General features: G+C 49.3%; 3 protein-coding genes across 7 annotated transcripts in view; all 3 read left to right on the forward strand.

Annotated features, from left to right (window-relative positions):
• TULP3 (TUB like protein 3) overlaps positions 1 to 3,515 on the forward strand; it is a 90,466-nt gene extending 86,951 nt beyond the window's left edge. For 2 of the 5 annotated variants that reach the window (XM_036908163.2, XM_036908176.2), the window contains exons 10-11: positions 382 to 553; positions 1,141 to 3,514. In XM_036908163.2, the coding sequence (XP_036764058.2) occupies positions 382 to 553; positions 1,141 to 1,274 (306 nt within the window). In that variant the 3' untranslated portion in view covers positions 1,275 to 3,514. Of the gene's footprint in view, positions 1 to 381; positions 554 to 1,140 lie in introns of all 5 variants that reach the window. The other 3 variants (XR_008993577.1, XM_036908168.2, XM_036908183.2) reach the window with 3 other exon arrangements.
• Positions 3,516 to 5,342: 1,827 nt separating this feature from the next.
• On the forward strand, positions 5,343 to 6,205 carry LOC118923945 (60S ribosomal protein L39-like). Its single transcript, XM_057491346.1, has one exon. It carries the CDS (start codon positions 5,882 to 5,884, stop codon positions 6,035 to 6,037), a length of 156 nt encoding a protein of 51 aa, XP_057347329.1. The 5' UTR covers positions 5,343 to 5,881; the 3' UTR covers positions 6,038 to 6,205.
• Positions 6,206 to 7,363: 1,158 nt separating this feature from the next.
• The window catches only part of TEAD4 (TEA domain transcription factor 4), a 75,554-nt gene continuing 70,124 nt past the window's right edge, over positions 7,364 to 12,793 (forward strand). Inside the window, exons 1-2 of the mRNA XM_057491274.1 lie at positions 7,364 to 7,378; positions 11,048 to 11,627. Coding sequence (XP_057347257.1) covers positions 7,364 to 7,378; positions 11,048 to 11,627 — 595 coding nt within the window. The remainder of the gene's footprint in view (positions 7,379 to 11,047; positions 11,628 to 12,793) is intronic.

Consider the following 12,793-nt stretch of genomic DNA (forward strand, 5'->3'; position numbering starts at 1 on the left):
ACTTAGCAAAGGATGCTAAACAACAGGAGTACAGTACAGACAAGGTCAAAACCAAAAATGGATTGAGTCTTTAGAGAACCCCAATCCAGAGTATGGCTCAGACCGTCCTTGAGGAGAGTGACCACTCCAGGAGCCCAGGGTAGGTGCAGGCCCAGAGTAGGTGCCAAAGTTGTTGATCCAAAGCCACTTAGTCTTCAAAGAGAAACGCCAGATGATCTATAAGCATTTAAAAACCTGGCTTAACTTTGGCTTTCCTTGTTTCTGTGTGACCCTTTCTGAAATGGAGAAATATTCCCCTATTCTATCTTTTACACTACAGAGTTGTGGATGAATGGCTTTTTATGGACCTCACCACAAAGAAATAACTTTCCCTCCAAACAGGACCATGAGAGCTTGCTTTCAAAGTGGCAAAACAAAACCATGGAGAACTTGATTGAACTGCACAACAAGGCCCCCGTCTGGAATGATGACACTCAGTCCTATGTCCTGAACTTCCATGGCCGGGTCACCCAGGCATCTGTGAAAAATTTTCAGATAGTCCACGAAAATGACCGTAAGGCCACAGGAAGGGTTGGATGGGAATGGGAGGAAAGATGTTGGTACATGATGAGGAATGAGCATTTCCTGTCATTGACAGGAAGTTATGTTCAGGAGAGAATTATTTAAGAAAGAAATGACTTCCTTGGAAAGACAAAACTACAGTCCTACAGGAAAACTTGTAAACCGCTGTGCTGAGAGGGCAGAACAATGTGGGATTTCCTGTGACCAGTCCGAGAAGTCTTAGGCTGTTTGGGAAGCAGATGCAAATGACCCTCACCCAGTAAAGGTTCCTTGGCACCTGTGGCCCCTGGAGCACATACCATCCCAAGCCGCCTGCTCCTGCCTTTTCTCTCTTCTTGCCCTCTCACACTGTGCAGGCCAGGCTCCTCTTCTGCATGGTTGAGAGGAATGATAATAGCACCACTGCTAATGGTCGGCAATATTACTATCCATGCCTCTTTCTGTCCATCACAAAGTTTCCCATTTTAAAGAGACTGGTGATTGACCTATTTTGAGGACTTTTTTTCTGTATCTTAAATAGGGTTTCTCCCCTGGACTGTCACATTATCATCTAATGTCATAATTTCTTTCTGTTTCTAGCTGACTATATAGTCATGCAGTTCGGACGTGTGGCAGATGATGTGTTCACACTGGACTACAACTACCCACTGTGTGCACTCCAGGCCTTTGCCATCGGGCTTTCTAGCTTTGACAGCAAGCTGGCATGTGAATGAGACGAGCAAGCCCCGGGGCTCCTCACTGCAGGGCTTGCAGGGCAGAGATGCTTCCCTTGCTCCTGTCCCAGGACATGAAGAGCAACAGCCTGCCCCTTTGGGAGTGATCCCTGAGGGTCTGTCTGTATATGTGTATCTACACATGTGTATGCGTGCACACATATGTATATGTGCATGTATATATACATATGTGTGTGTGTACACACACACACACCCCACTTCTCTGGGGCTCACAGACCTGGTCAGGAATCACAGATTATCATGGGTGAGAGACTGTTCAGAGGGCAGAGAGGTTCTTGCCCAGAGCACATCGGTGACTCCTGAGTTTTTTGCCTTGCAGATTTAGTGCCTTGGGTCAGATTTCCTATGCCTGGAACCATGCAGCTAGAATCAGGTTCTAATGATTAAAGACTTGGGTCTCTTTTCTTGACCTTTTCAGAGAGGGACAGTTCCTTAAATGGCCTTTAGTCTTTAGGTCTGTGAACTTTCCCTATAAATGGCCAGATAGTCTCTCTCACAACTGCTCTGTTGTGCAAAGACAGTCGTGGCCAATTCATGGAAGAAAGCACATGGCTGTGTTCCGGTGAGATTTTATTTACAAAAACAGGCAGCTGGCCAGCTCTGCCTGGGGCCGTAGTGTGCCGACCCTTGCTTCAGCTGCGTCTCTATAATCACTAGACTTGGGCATCTTCCAAACTGGGCCGATGGTCAGGAGACTGGATGAGAGGGAAGCCGCTGTCTCTAAGAAGCAGCAGCCCTACAGGGTGGGTCCAGAGAGGTCCTGGGCTACGTCCACATACCTTACCCTGTTTTGATGATGATTTCTGGGGCATCATTTACCATCAGAACTGAGAAAACTCAGAGCCAGTGAGCATTTTGAGTACACACAGGTGGCTAATTCTCCTGCCCTGCCCAGCCTGCCCAGGGGAGGAGGTGGTGTCAGCCACTTGACCCAGCCTCAGAGAAGAGCCTGTACCCACTAGGAAACCAATTGAGAATTGTGTTGTCTTTATCAGAGGGCGGTGGGGGGTGTTTGTCTCTTAGCACCAGCTCGTCTCCGCGGGGGGCTTGGAAGGTCCTGACTGTCACTGCCCCTCTTCCCTTCCTTCCCGTGGAGCAGGTTGGCTGGCTTCGCTGAAGAGGCTATGGCCAAATTAATGATCAGTGATGTGAGAATTTATATAATTGTCTAAATTCAGTGTAGGCTGAAAACATAAACCCTGGAGGTGACTTAGTCTAGTTAAGACTGGGAGTTGACAGTTGCCTTCATTTTCAACCCGAGTGCCTCCCACAGTTACACTACTTTGGAGCCATGGGGAGGGACCCACACACCTGTAGACCACATACGAGGTGAGAGAACATACGTCGAAGCCTGTTGTTGTTTTCAGGAGAGGTGGTGGGAGAGGCTGTGGGGAAGACAGACGGCTGACTTTGGGCTCTGCAGACCTTGTTGGGCAGAGCTTCAGGCCTTTCTTCTGAACATAAATATCAGCTCCCCACAGCCTCATTCACCGGTACAGATCATGCCCTGTCGCTTTTCTTCACAGATCGTAAGATTTTTGCCAAGTGTTTGAGATAATTAGCACCTCCCGACAAGTCATATGACTCTGCTTGTTACCAGCTCACCAGCCTCAGAGTGCAGCTGAATCTTGACAGTCCAGGAACTTAGTGAGTTCTCTGTTCACATTGTTATCCCGAGCCTCGTATGCTGAGCCATTTGGCCGCATGGAGCCAGGAGTCCACGGTGGCCCTTCCTCTGCATTTCCCCTCCGTGCACGTCCTCTGTGTCCCTGCTTCCAGTCCCTTGCTGCACATCAAACAGCAACGTGAAGGAAAGAGACCCAGGAGGTGAGAAGACTTCACTCCTCCCCTTGGCAAGTCCCACCTGTGTTGTTCTGACACGACTGGGCTCCATCTCAGGCAAGCTGCCCATCAAGTGCCTCGTTCCTAGAAGTGCCCCAGAACCCGTCCAGACCTGTCCTCATGTATGGACGGCTCCACCCTGTCTGACAACAGAAAGCTGTCCACTCCTCTGCAGCCGGGCTGTGTGACAACACCTGGGGATGGGAAGTCTGGTGGGAGGCCTGGCCCGCCCTGCTTCCTGCTCGCTGTGGCTCAAAGACATACATATACCCCAGCTTCATGTACTTTTTCTGCTTGAGTATGCAGATGATTGGTTTTACATAAATCATATTTATACCTTTTGTATACTACAGAAATAAAAGATAATTTATGTAAAAATGCGAGTGTCGCCATTCCTTGCAGTCTCACCCCTCAGAGTTCCTACTGGCATAATCTCCATCACTTGGCAACCGTGAACTAATCAGTTCTTTGCAGCCGAGTATCACCATAAGCTTTCGTCCCAAGGGAGCAGGACCTGCAGACTTCCAAGTCTATTCCAGACTGTCCAGACTCACCACACAGATGACACCAGGACATTCCTCGGCAGATGATGGAGCCAAAATCTGATGGAGCCGAGCATAGTGGGGGCCATGGATGGATAGGGTTTATATTATTCTGGACGCTGCATGGGTCAGCCTTCTGGATTGTTGTTGCTGGCATTGCTTACTGACTCAGCAGCAAAACCGTTAAATAACCAATAGCCACATAGCCTACCTCCTGCCTCTGAAGGGTTTACATTTTAAAGCTACCTTACAGAGGCAAGTTGGAAAAAAGTATATACAAGGCTTCCTGCTCTTATGTCATAGTGATAGCAAGTCCCATGGAAAGAACCTGGAAGAACCTAAACATCAGGATGAAAGCTGGAGTCAGGGTTCAGTTCTTTCAGCTTGAGGTTTCTTTTCAGAGTGTTCTTTTTGGCTGAGGCTCCCGGAGGCTAAACAGATTATTTGTGGCACAGTTTTGTATACTTTGCAGTAACCAGAAATAATGTCCATGGTCTTGATATGAAAGGTGCCAGCAAGTTTTACTTAAAAACCTAAAAGACCTGAAAAAAGCTGTTTATAATCAGAAGTTTATAATTACAAAAGAAACAAACTAGCCCCAGTTCACATCCTTTATTTAGACAGCATCATAGGTGCAGAAATAAAGCCTCAGCTTGACAGAGACCAAATCCTGGACTGTGGCCCTTTTTTTTTTTTTTAACCAATGACTTGTCACGTGCCTCTTTCCTCAGCTATTGGTTGAGAGGTTTTGAACTACATGAACTTGTTTTTTAATTAACCAGCCCCTCCACTCCTGCTGGCAACGACCTGGAATCACTCTGAATGTGTCTGGCTCTCTTGTTGCCTCCTGGACAGTATCCCGCCGTTCACAGCTGAAGGGGCTGCTGGGAAGCGTGGTGACAGAGACCTCAGGGAAAGACTGTGACAAACTAAGGAACTAGGGAAGTAGATTCTGGGATGGCAGGAATGCACGACAGGAAATATCTGATCTTGTGCTGTGGGAGCACAGGCCCGCGGAGCTGCTTTCCCCCAACCACCGGCACCCACTCGCTCTGCAGAGAAAGCCGTGGGCTGCACCAAGGTGCCTTCCCTAAGCCTCCAGCTCCCCCCTCCAGACAGAATGGCTCCTGCCGTGTACTCATGCCACATATCTCATATCTGCTGCTCTCCAACCCGCGGGCCTCTTAAACATAACCCTGTGCACCTCAGTGAGGGCCTTGCCAAGGACTGGAGAGCTTCTGGCCCACCACTGGGGACACATTTCTTGACCAAGTATTACATGTTGGATTGTTTTGCCTTCTCTTGCTGCTTTGGCCCCTAGTTATCATAGTCAATATATGTTCTTTAAAAGGCTCACCATCTTTATCAACCAACACAGACTCTTCCCTCACAAAAACCTAAGGGTGCCACAATGAATGATTTGCATTGGTGCTGTGAGAACTAGGCAGGCCCTAACTAAACCAGATGGTCTCATGGCACCACCTGCTGACCAAGGATGCACATTGCAAGTACATTAAGCGAGCGCAGCACAGGTTCTGTGATCCCGAGGAGGAAGTCACTCAGAGTCCTGTAACTGCAATGCATCTTCTATGGCATGACTCTCTTCTGATGGTCTGAGAACAGCAGTATTTCTGGAAAATAGGAACCAGCTAAAGTATTCCAGGTAAAATGCTCGGGAGCTGGCACGCTTAGTACAGGATAGTGACAAATACCATCACTTTTATTAATGTCCTTTTAAAATGTAACAATGCATTTCAGTTGCCTTCTTTAGCGATGCAGTTATGCAAAATGGTTTAAAAATGCTCATAAAGGAATTTTATATGTTTTTTCCAAGGACTATCATGAGAAGAAAGTAAAGCAACATGGTTTAACTGGATAGCTAATCATCCAGGTTCTAGTCTGAGTCCTCACCCTACATCCCAGTCCTTACCTTGTACACATCTCTCCATTTTTACTTGAGGGAACGGCCTAGGCAAACAATAGCCTGGACGCTAAATGGAACATTATGAAGCATTTCAAATATGAAGTGGACCTCCATGATTCTCTACGGCTCTGTCCAGCCTTTGGGCCCATCAGGCCCACCCTCCTTTGCACGCTGCCTTCCAGGGCTGTGTGGTGCAGGAATCGGAGCGCGAGAAAAGAGAGGGAGCTCCCTCGGTTTCCCCAGCATCACAGCGTGTGCTGCTGGTGCTGCCCCTCGCCATGTCTTCTCCCTGGACTTTCAGAATCAAGCGATTCCTGGCCAAGAAACAAAAGCAGAATCGTCCCATTCCTCAGTGGATTCAAATGAAAACTGGTAACGACATCCAGTACAACTCTAAGAGGACGCCCTGGGGAAGAACCACACTGGGTCTATAAGGAATAATACGAGATGGCACGTACATTTATGCTGTATCAAAGTCACATGCTCTCATCTCACTCTAAGTATAGCTACTATTTGGGTAGTTGGGTGGGTTTTACTGGGGAAATGATTTTTTTTGTTTCTATGCCTCTGCACTAGTCTGTTGATTCAGTAATATGTAAAACCTTTTGCTATAAAAAAAGAAAAAAAACGGAGCCACATAGAGAGTGGGGCCTGCAGGGGCCAAGGTGGCGGTGGGGCTTTTCCTGGTCTGTTACCACCTTTTGTTACACATTTTTGTTTCCTATAGTGGTTCTAGTTAGGTACCATCTACCCAAATTCTGTCTCTTATTATGCTTTTCAGGGACTCCAAGAATAACCCAGTAGTTGTCTTTCTTCTGTAGTCTGGGATTAGGAAGGCTGGGAAGGAAGAATGGCCTGAGAGGAAAGGAGAGGGGCGAGCAGAGGGGGGCTGGGGATTAGATTGAGTTTTTAAAAATGGGCCTAAAGGCAGTTCTAGGGAATACATGCATGCTCAGGACAAACTACGTCCATATAAGGTAGAAATGACCTTGAGAAGTATGTCCTGATTTTGCCTTTGGTCAGTTTTATGCAGTTGAATGTTAGCTATACAGATAGATAAAAAGTTTAAAACAGTAACAATTTCATATGGTTTAAACTTTTTACACCAGTTAAAGCCTCCTCCCATGTCTGCCTCTTCCTCTGTTTCCCTTGCCCTGTCCTACCCCTGTAGTTAAACACTTTGTTTCTTTCCAGTTCATCTTTTTACGTTTCTGTATGCACAAATAGAAACTTACTTTTTAATTTCCCACCCTTTGTGCACAAATGGAGCATACTGTATTCTTGGTTCGGTTGCTTGGTTTTTTTCACATAATATATCCTGGGGATCTTCTCATATTAATAAATACAATCCTTCGTACTTGCTTATGCACCACATTTCATTGTAGGAAATGCTGTGGTGTGTTTATCCCTTTATAAATGGATGATTGGCACAGTAAGAAATTTTATCAGCGTGCTTTGAGCATGTGCCATGTTCCAGGACCCTGTGTTGTTTACTTCAGTGCTCTTCATAGTCAGTCAATTCCCACAATGTCACACCTCCACACTCAGGGTCTCCCCAACCCTGAATTCTTCCCTTAGTTCTGCAAGTGTTCCCTAACTGCCTGGCTTTCCTCTGTTTATCCTTCGTGCCCACCAAGCACGACCTCGCCCATGTTCAACAAACGTGGAGTGAAAAGTGAGGGATGAGGAAGTCGAGGCTTATCATGGAAGCGCACCCAAGGTCACGATCAGTACATGGTGAAGCTGTCACTTGAACCCAGATGCGTAACTCCCCAGTAAGGTCATAATGCATGCCTATGTTAACTTCCATTTTGAAAACAATGTATCAGAATAACTGAAAATGAAAAACTTGACTGAATAAGCCTGGATAATGCCTTTCTTCCCTTTTGATTTTTTTCTAGGAAGTTCCTGGATATCTGATCCTCAAGATCCCCTGGGAACCTCTGAGAAACTCTCAACCTTGGGCAGAGAAGGCTCCAGAAAGCAAAGGTTTTGTTTCAGGCTGGAAATCTACTGTGTTACTTTGTCAGGGTTGCCCTGGGCAGACTAGGTGACTTAAACAGAAATTTATTTCTCACCTGTCTGGAAGCTGGAAGTCCAGGATCAAGGTGTCGGCAGGGTTGGTTTCTCCTGACACTTCTGTCCTAGGCTTGCAGATGGGACCTTCTTGTGTCTACATATAGTCTTTCTTCTGTGCAAATCTGTGTCCTAATCTCCTCTTCTTATAGGGATACCAGTCAGATCGGATTAGGGTCCCCTCATTTTAATCACTTCTGTAAGACATTATCTCCAAATCCAGCCACATTCTAGGGCCCTGGGGGTTAGGACTTCAACATGTGAATTCGAGGTAGGGGCACAATTCCACCCACAGCATATACTGTTCCCTGGACAGTAGATGGAGAGTCTATTCTCCTTTATGTTTCTCTTTGATGAAGAGCTACTAGAACTATTATTATGCTTATCAAATTACATACTACTTTTATTTGATAGAGGAAAAAATAAAGACTCCAAACAATTTTGATATAGGTCTGTTTAGTCCCCAAAACAAAAGACACAGTTCAGTTGGTAAGGACCAGAGAGTCTTCTTACAGAAAAGCAAACGGTAAGAGAGTATGGGGAGGTTTGAACAGAAATAACCTGAGTCACAGCTGAGCACAACCACAGCGGGAGTCAGCACAGAGGGCTTTTGAAGGTGGGGTGGGCATGCTCTGGGGAGATCTCAAGAAACAGGATTCACCTTTTCCCTAAAGGTTAGGAAGCAATCTTTCCTTGACTGTGTCCTTGTCAGCTGCTTATGAGGCTATCACATCCAATTGTGGGTATTTTTTTAAAGATGTGGACAAATTAGGGAAGGGTTAGATATATACTTTCAGTCACATTTTTCTCCTCTGATTATAAAAGAAGTAGTTTGTTATAGAAAATAAAGGAGAATAAAAATGAGAAAATAAAGATATCCCCTTAATCTCCAACTTGTCAGAGATAATTACTCTAAAGTACTTTTCCATTTATTTTTTCAGAAACAGGGTCATCCTGTATATACTGTTTTTAGAATCTGCTTTTCCACTTATGCACATTTGGTTTATTAAAAAATGTCTTGTTACTAGTTACTGTGAAGAATCCCATCACATAGGTGTGCTTGAATTTGTTTAACACAGTATCATATGGATAATTTAACTATGACCATGTGGTTGGAAAAACAAAATTAAAGGAATGGAAATAATACCAAACAACATCTGATACAATAATTAATATAACTTTTGACTGTGATTTTGGAGTACAGACAACACAAACGCTTTCCCACATCAAAACTGGCCCTGACCACACCCTGCCTTGCCCTTTCTGGACCTTTCCACATCAAGCTCGTGTGAGGATCTATTTGTAGGACTAGGTATTGGTCTGCATCATAGCAAGTGGGGTGAGTTGTGGATTATGTGGTATATTTTGAGGGGAACCATATGCATCTCTTCTAGCTTGATCCAGACAGATGAATTATTTCCATGAATAGATTCATGCCTGAGGGGCAGTGAATGAGAGTCTTTACCTCTTCAGAATTCCTATGTCTAAGAACTTTCCTTTACCCAGAGGGGCTGCAACAGTTTAGGAATGTAAGATTCCTGGAGGACAGTGCTCTCTGCATGCTGTGAGGGGTGGGCCGGGGGCTGAAGTCCTGAAGCCGCACCATTCCGGCAGTGGTCATTTATGGTCTTGGGTAGTTAAGATTTGGGGGAATAAGCAGTCCGATCTGCAAACCTCTCCTCAAAGGCTGCCCTCCTGTCTCCCCTCTGGACTCTCTCCTGTCCTCCTCTCAGTCCTCTGAACCTGGCAGGACTCACCTTCCAACTAACGTATTCCTCCTCGTGTTTGAATTCCTACCTTGGTTACTGATACCACCAATAGTTCCGTTGTCAAAGTGATTGATGTCCTCCCACCCTACAGCCTGGTCACCGATTCCTGTTCATTTTGCCTGAGGACTATTTCCTAGACCCTCTGTTTCATCCTCAACCTCTGCACATGTCTTGAATTTAGGGTACCCTGATTCTCCAATCTGGTCCCAATACTGTTGCCAGAGGGGTCTTTCTGATGGTGGGACTGATTAGGTCATACAGGTTTCTAATGGGCCTTTCTGAGGCCAAAACTCTTCAGCAGGGGGTTACAATGACCTTCACGAGCTGATATCCACTTACTGCAATCTGTTCTCTCCATCTCCTATTCTCCAGCCTCATCACATTACAAGACTTCCTAAACACTCCTGTGCACAGGTTGCCATATCTTTGTGGGTCTTCCAGGCCCAATTTGGTAAACTCATCTATCTTTGGAGAACTAGATCAAATGTCACCTCTGTGACTTGGATTTCATTGTTTCTTCCCTTGGGTTCCCACTCAACTTTGTATAATTATCTGTCTTCTCACCTAGATTGTGAACTTCCTGAGGGCAGGGCCCTACCCCTGCACTTAGCATGGTGCTCCAAGTCAATAGGCACTCAACAAACTTTGTTCCATAAAATAGTGGTGCTTAGTTTGTGCTTCATGTGGTGCCCATACACTGCCCTGGACTGCAGTCTTTTCATGTGTATGAGGTGTGACCAAGTCCTGAGGTGACTCATTACTTAACAAGCATACCCAAATTTATACATCCAAATGACAGTTGCTTCCTTCCATCTTTACCTTGTGAGACGGGATACTTGGTTCTGAGCTGCTGTCATTGCTCAAAACACCTTTGGGAAACCTCTCTTGGAAACAACTTTGCCATTTACAGAACTTACTTTTCAATAGCCTCTGTGGTAGCAATTTTTTTCATTATTCAACATACATTATGTACTTATCTAGCCCAGGCACCACACTGGTGCTGGGTGAAAGATAAGATAAATGGGACATTTACTGTCTCCAAGCAGTTTCTGTTTGGTATGAGAGATAAGATGTAGATAAACAGCTGCAATACAAGGTTAAGCGATAATGCGCCATAGAGGTTGGATTTGATTTTTGGGAAAAACCAAAAAGGCCTTTGCCTTCAATCTCCCAACAAGGTGGATGACAGGGCATGTGATAACACACTGCTTTAAGCCACTGTGTTCTGAAGACTTCCTAACTGGAGCGCAACGCGTTTCTAGCACCCTCTCCCCCAACAAGAGATTACACTCATCTGGCGTGTTTGTTTAAACTCAGACGCCCCCTTTATGGCAATGCTCCTCTGTAAGCGAATCTTCGCAGCTAACTGACCAGCTCTTTGAGGGCAGGTCTTATCCTTCGGGATTTTTTTCACAGCATCTGGTGACACATACGTTGGATGAATACTCATTGGGTTCCTGAGCTCAGAAGGCGTCTTAGGCTGTGCCACAGGGACTTCACATGAGTGTCCTTTCCACGTGAGCGTTACTTGTGGTGACAGCTCTGCAGATCCGCAGGGGACACGAGCGGAGACTGACAGGGGCGTCCCGCCGCGGATAGCACGCGTGGGGGAACTGGCGGCAGAGCTGGGACGAGAGCGCGGGAGCTCCTGCCTCCTGGCTCCCGGGCAAGTGTCCTTTCTGGGAAGCGTCAGAGCAGCCCTTCCTGAGCGCCGGGCGCCCGCCCCCTTTCCCGCCTTTAGGGGACTTGTGCGCAGGGACGCCGGCCGGCGGCCGAGAGCCGGGGTGCCGCGGGACACCCCACGCGGGACGAGGAGGGCACAGGGCTTGGGGCGGGAGGAAGAGTCGGGCCGAGACCGAAGTGCGTGTGCGGGAGAGCGGCAAGGCGCGTCCGGAGACTGCGGGCGCGGCCGAGGGTCTGGGCGGCCCGGGCCGCCGGGGGCCCCCGCCCCTCCCGCCGCTCGCCCCGCCCCCGGCCCACAGCCCGCTCCCCGCCGGCGCCCCAGTCTCCTCCCCGAGGCCGGTGGCAGGGCCGCCACTCCCTCCCGCGCCCTCCTCCGCCGCGCGCATCTCATTCCAGCCCTCATTCCGCGCATTCCAGGCTGCCTCCCTCCGCGCTCGAGGCCGGGGTGGGGAGGCCGCCGCTCCCGCCGCAGCCCGCGCCGCGTCCTCGTCCGCAGGTGAGTGCCGCCCGCCCGGCTCCCCGCGCCCCGCCCGGCTCCCCGCGGCGCGCCCCCCGACCCCTCGCGCGTCCCCTCCCTTCCGTCCCCCACCCGGTCCGTCCCCGGGCCGCCTTCCTCTCTCCCTTTGACTCACGCCTCCAGGAATAGGGAGCTCCCGTGCTTTCCCGGCAGCCCCATTCCGGGAAAACCCCTCCCTCCGCGCGCCCGCTGCGCCCGCTCGGCGCGCCGGGCCCCGGCGGCGGGGACTCGTGCGGCCGGGGGGCTGGGCTCCGGCCCGCGGCCCCGCCTCCTCCCCGCCCCGCGCTGCCCGCCGACCCCCGCCGTCCCTGCAGTGCCACCAGCGGCCTCCCGGGACCCTAGCGGAGCGGCGGCTGCGAGAGCGCGCTGGGCTCTGGGGCGGACTCGCGGGACGGGGCGTAGCGCACCCCTAGCCCCGCACCCTGGGACCGTCAGGCTGCGACGCGACCGACGCGGGGAGTTGGTAGGAGCGGCAGCCGGCGGGCGTCCGGGCTGCGCGGGAGGACCTGTCCACGGGGGCGGTTTTAGGGAGGGCGTGCGGAGGCGATGCGCACCGCGGGGTCGGAGCGGGACCCGAGGGCCTTGGGAAAGGGGCCGAGAAGCCCAAAGGACGAGAAGCAGCACCGAGAGCACCGGCGATACCAGAGCCCCAGCACCCCTGCCCCTTTCCTGACGGGCCCTTCTGCGGCTTGGAAGAGAGAGCCCTGGAGGGAGGTGTATTGGCTGCTTTCAGTGCTAAGGCTTTGCAAAAGTGAAGGGGACCCCTAGGTAACGCCCTGCTCCCAGGCACTGGGAAGCCTGTTGCGTTCCGTGGTGGGGACGAGTGGATCTGGGGAGGAGAATTCCCAATCCGAAAGCGCACGTTTCCCAGGATCACAGCCTCCGTGCACATGTGTGTACAGGGGGTTCCGGAATGATGAGTTCCTATGGCCGGCCGACTGTCCCCCTTCCTAGCTCTGGGTGTAATTAATGAGGGTGATATCTGTTCACACATGACTCACCTTGGCTGCCAGTAGGCGTATATGTTTTTGTTGAACCTATTTCCACTTGAGAAGAGTGCTGTGGGTCTGAAAGTATCTCTGAGTGTTTGTGCGATGCCAGATCTCAAAGTGTGTATTTGTGAGCATGTTGTTTCTGAGCATGGC

The sequence above is a fragment of the Manis pentadactyla genome, chromosome 14 (genome assembly GCF_030020395.1).
Source record: "Manis pentadactyla isolate mManPen7 chromosome 14, mManPen7.hap1, whole genome shotgun sequence".
NCBI classification, from domain to species: domain Eukaryota; kingdom Metazoa; phylum Chordata; class Mammalia; order Pholidota; family Manidae; genus Manis; species Manis pentadactyla.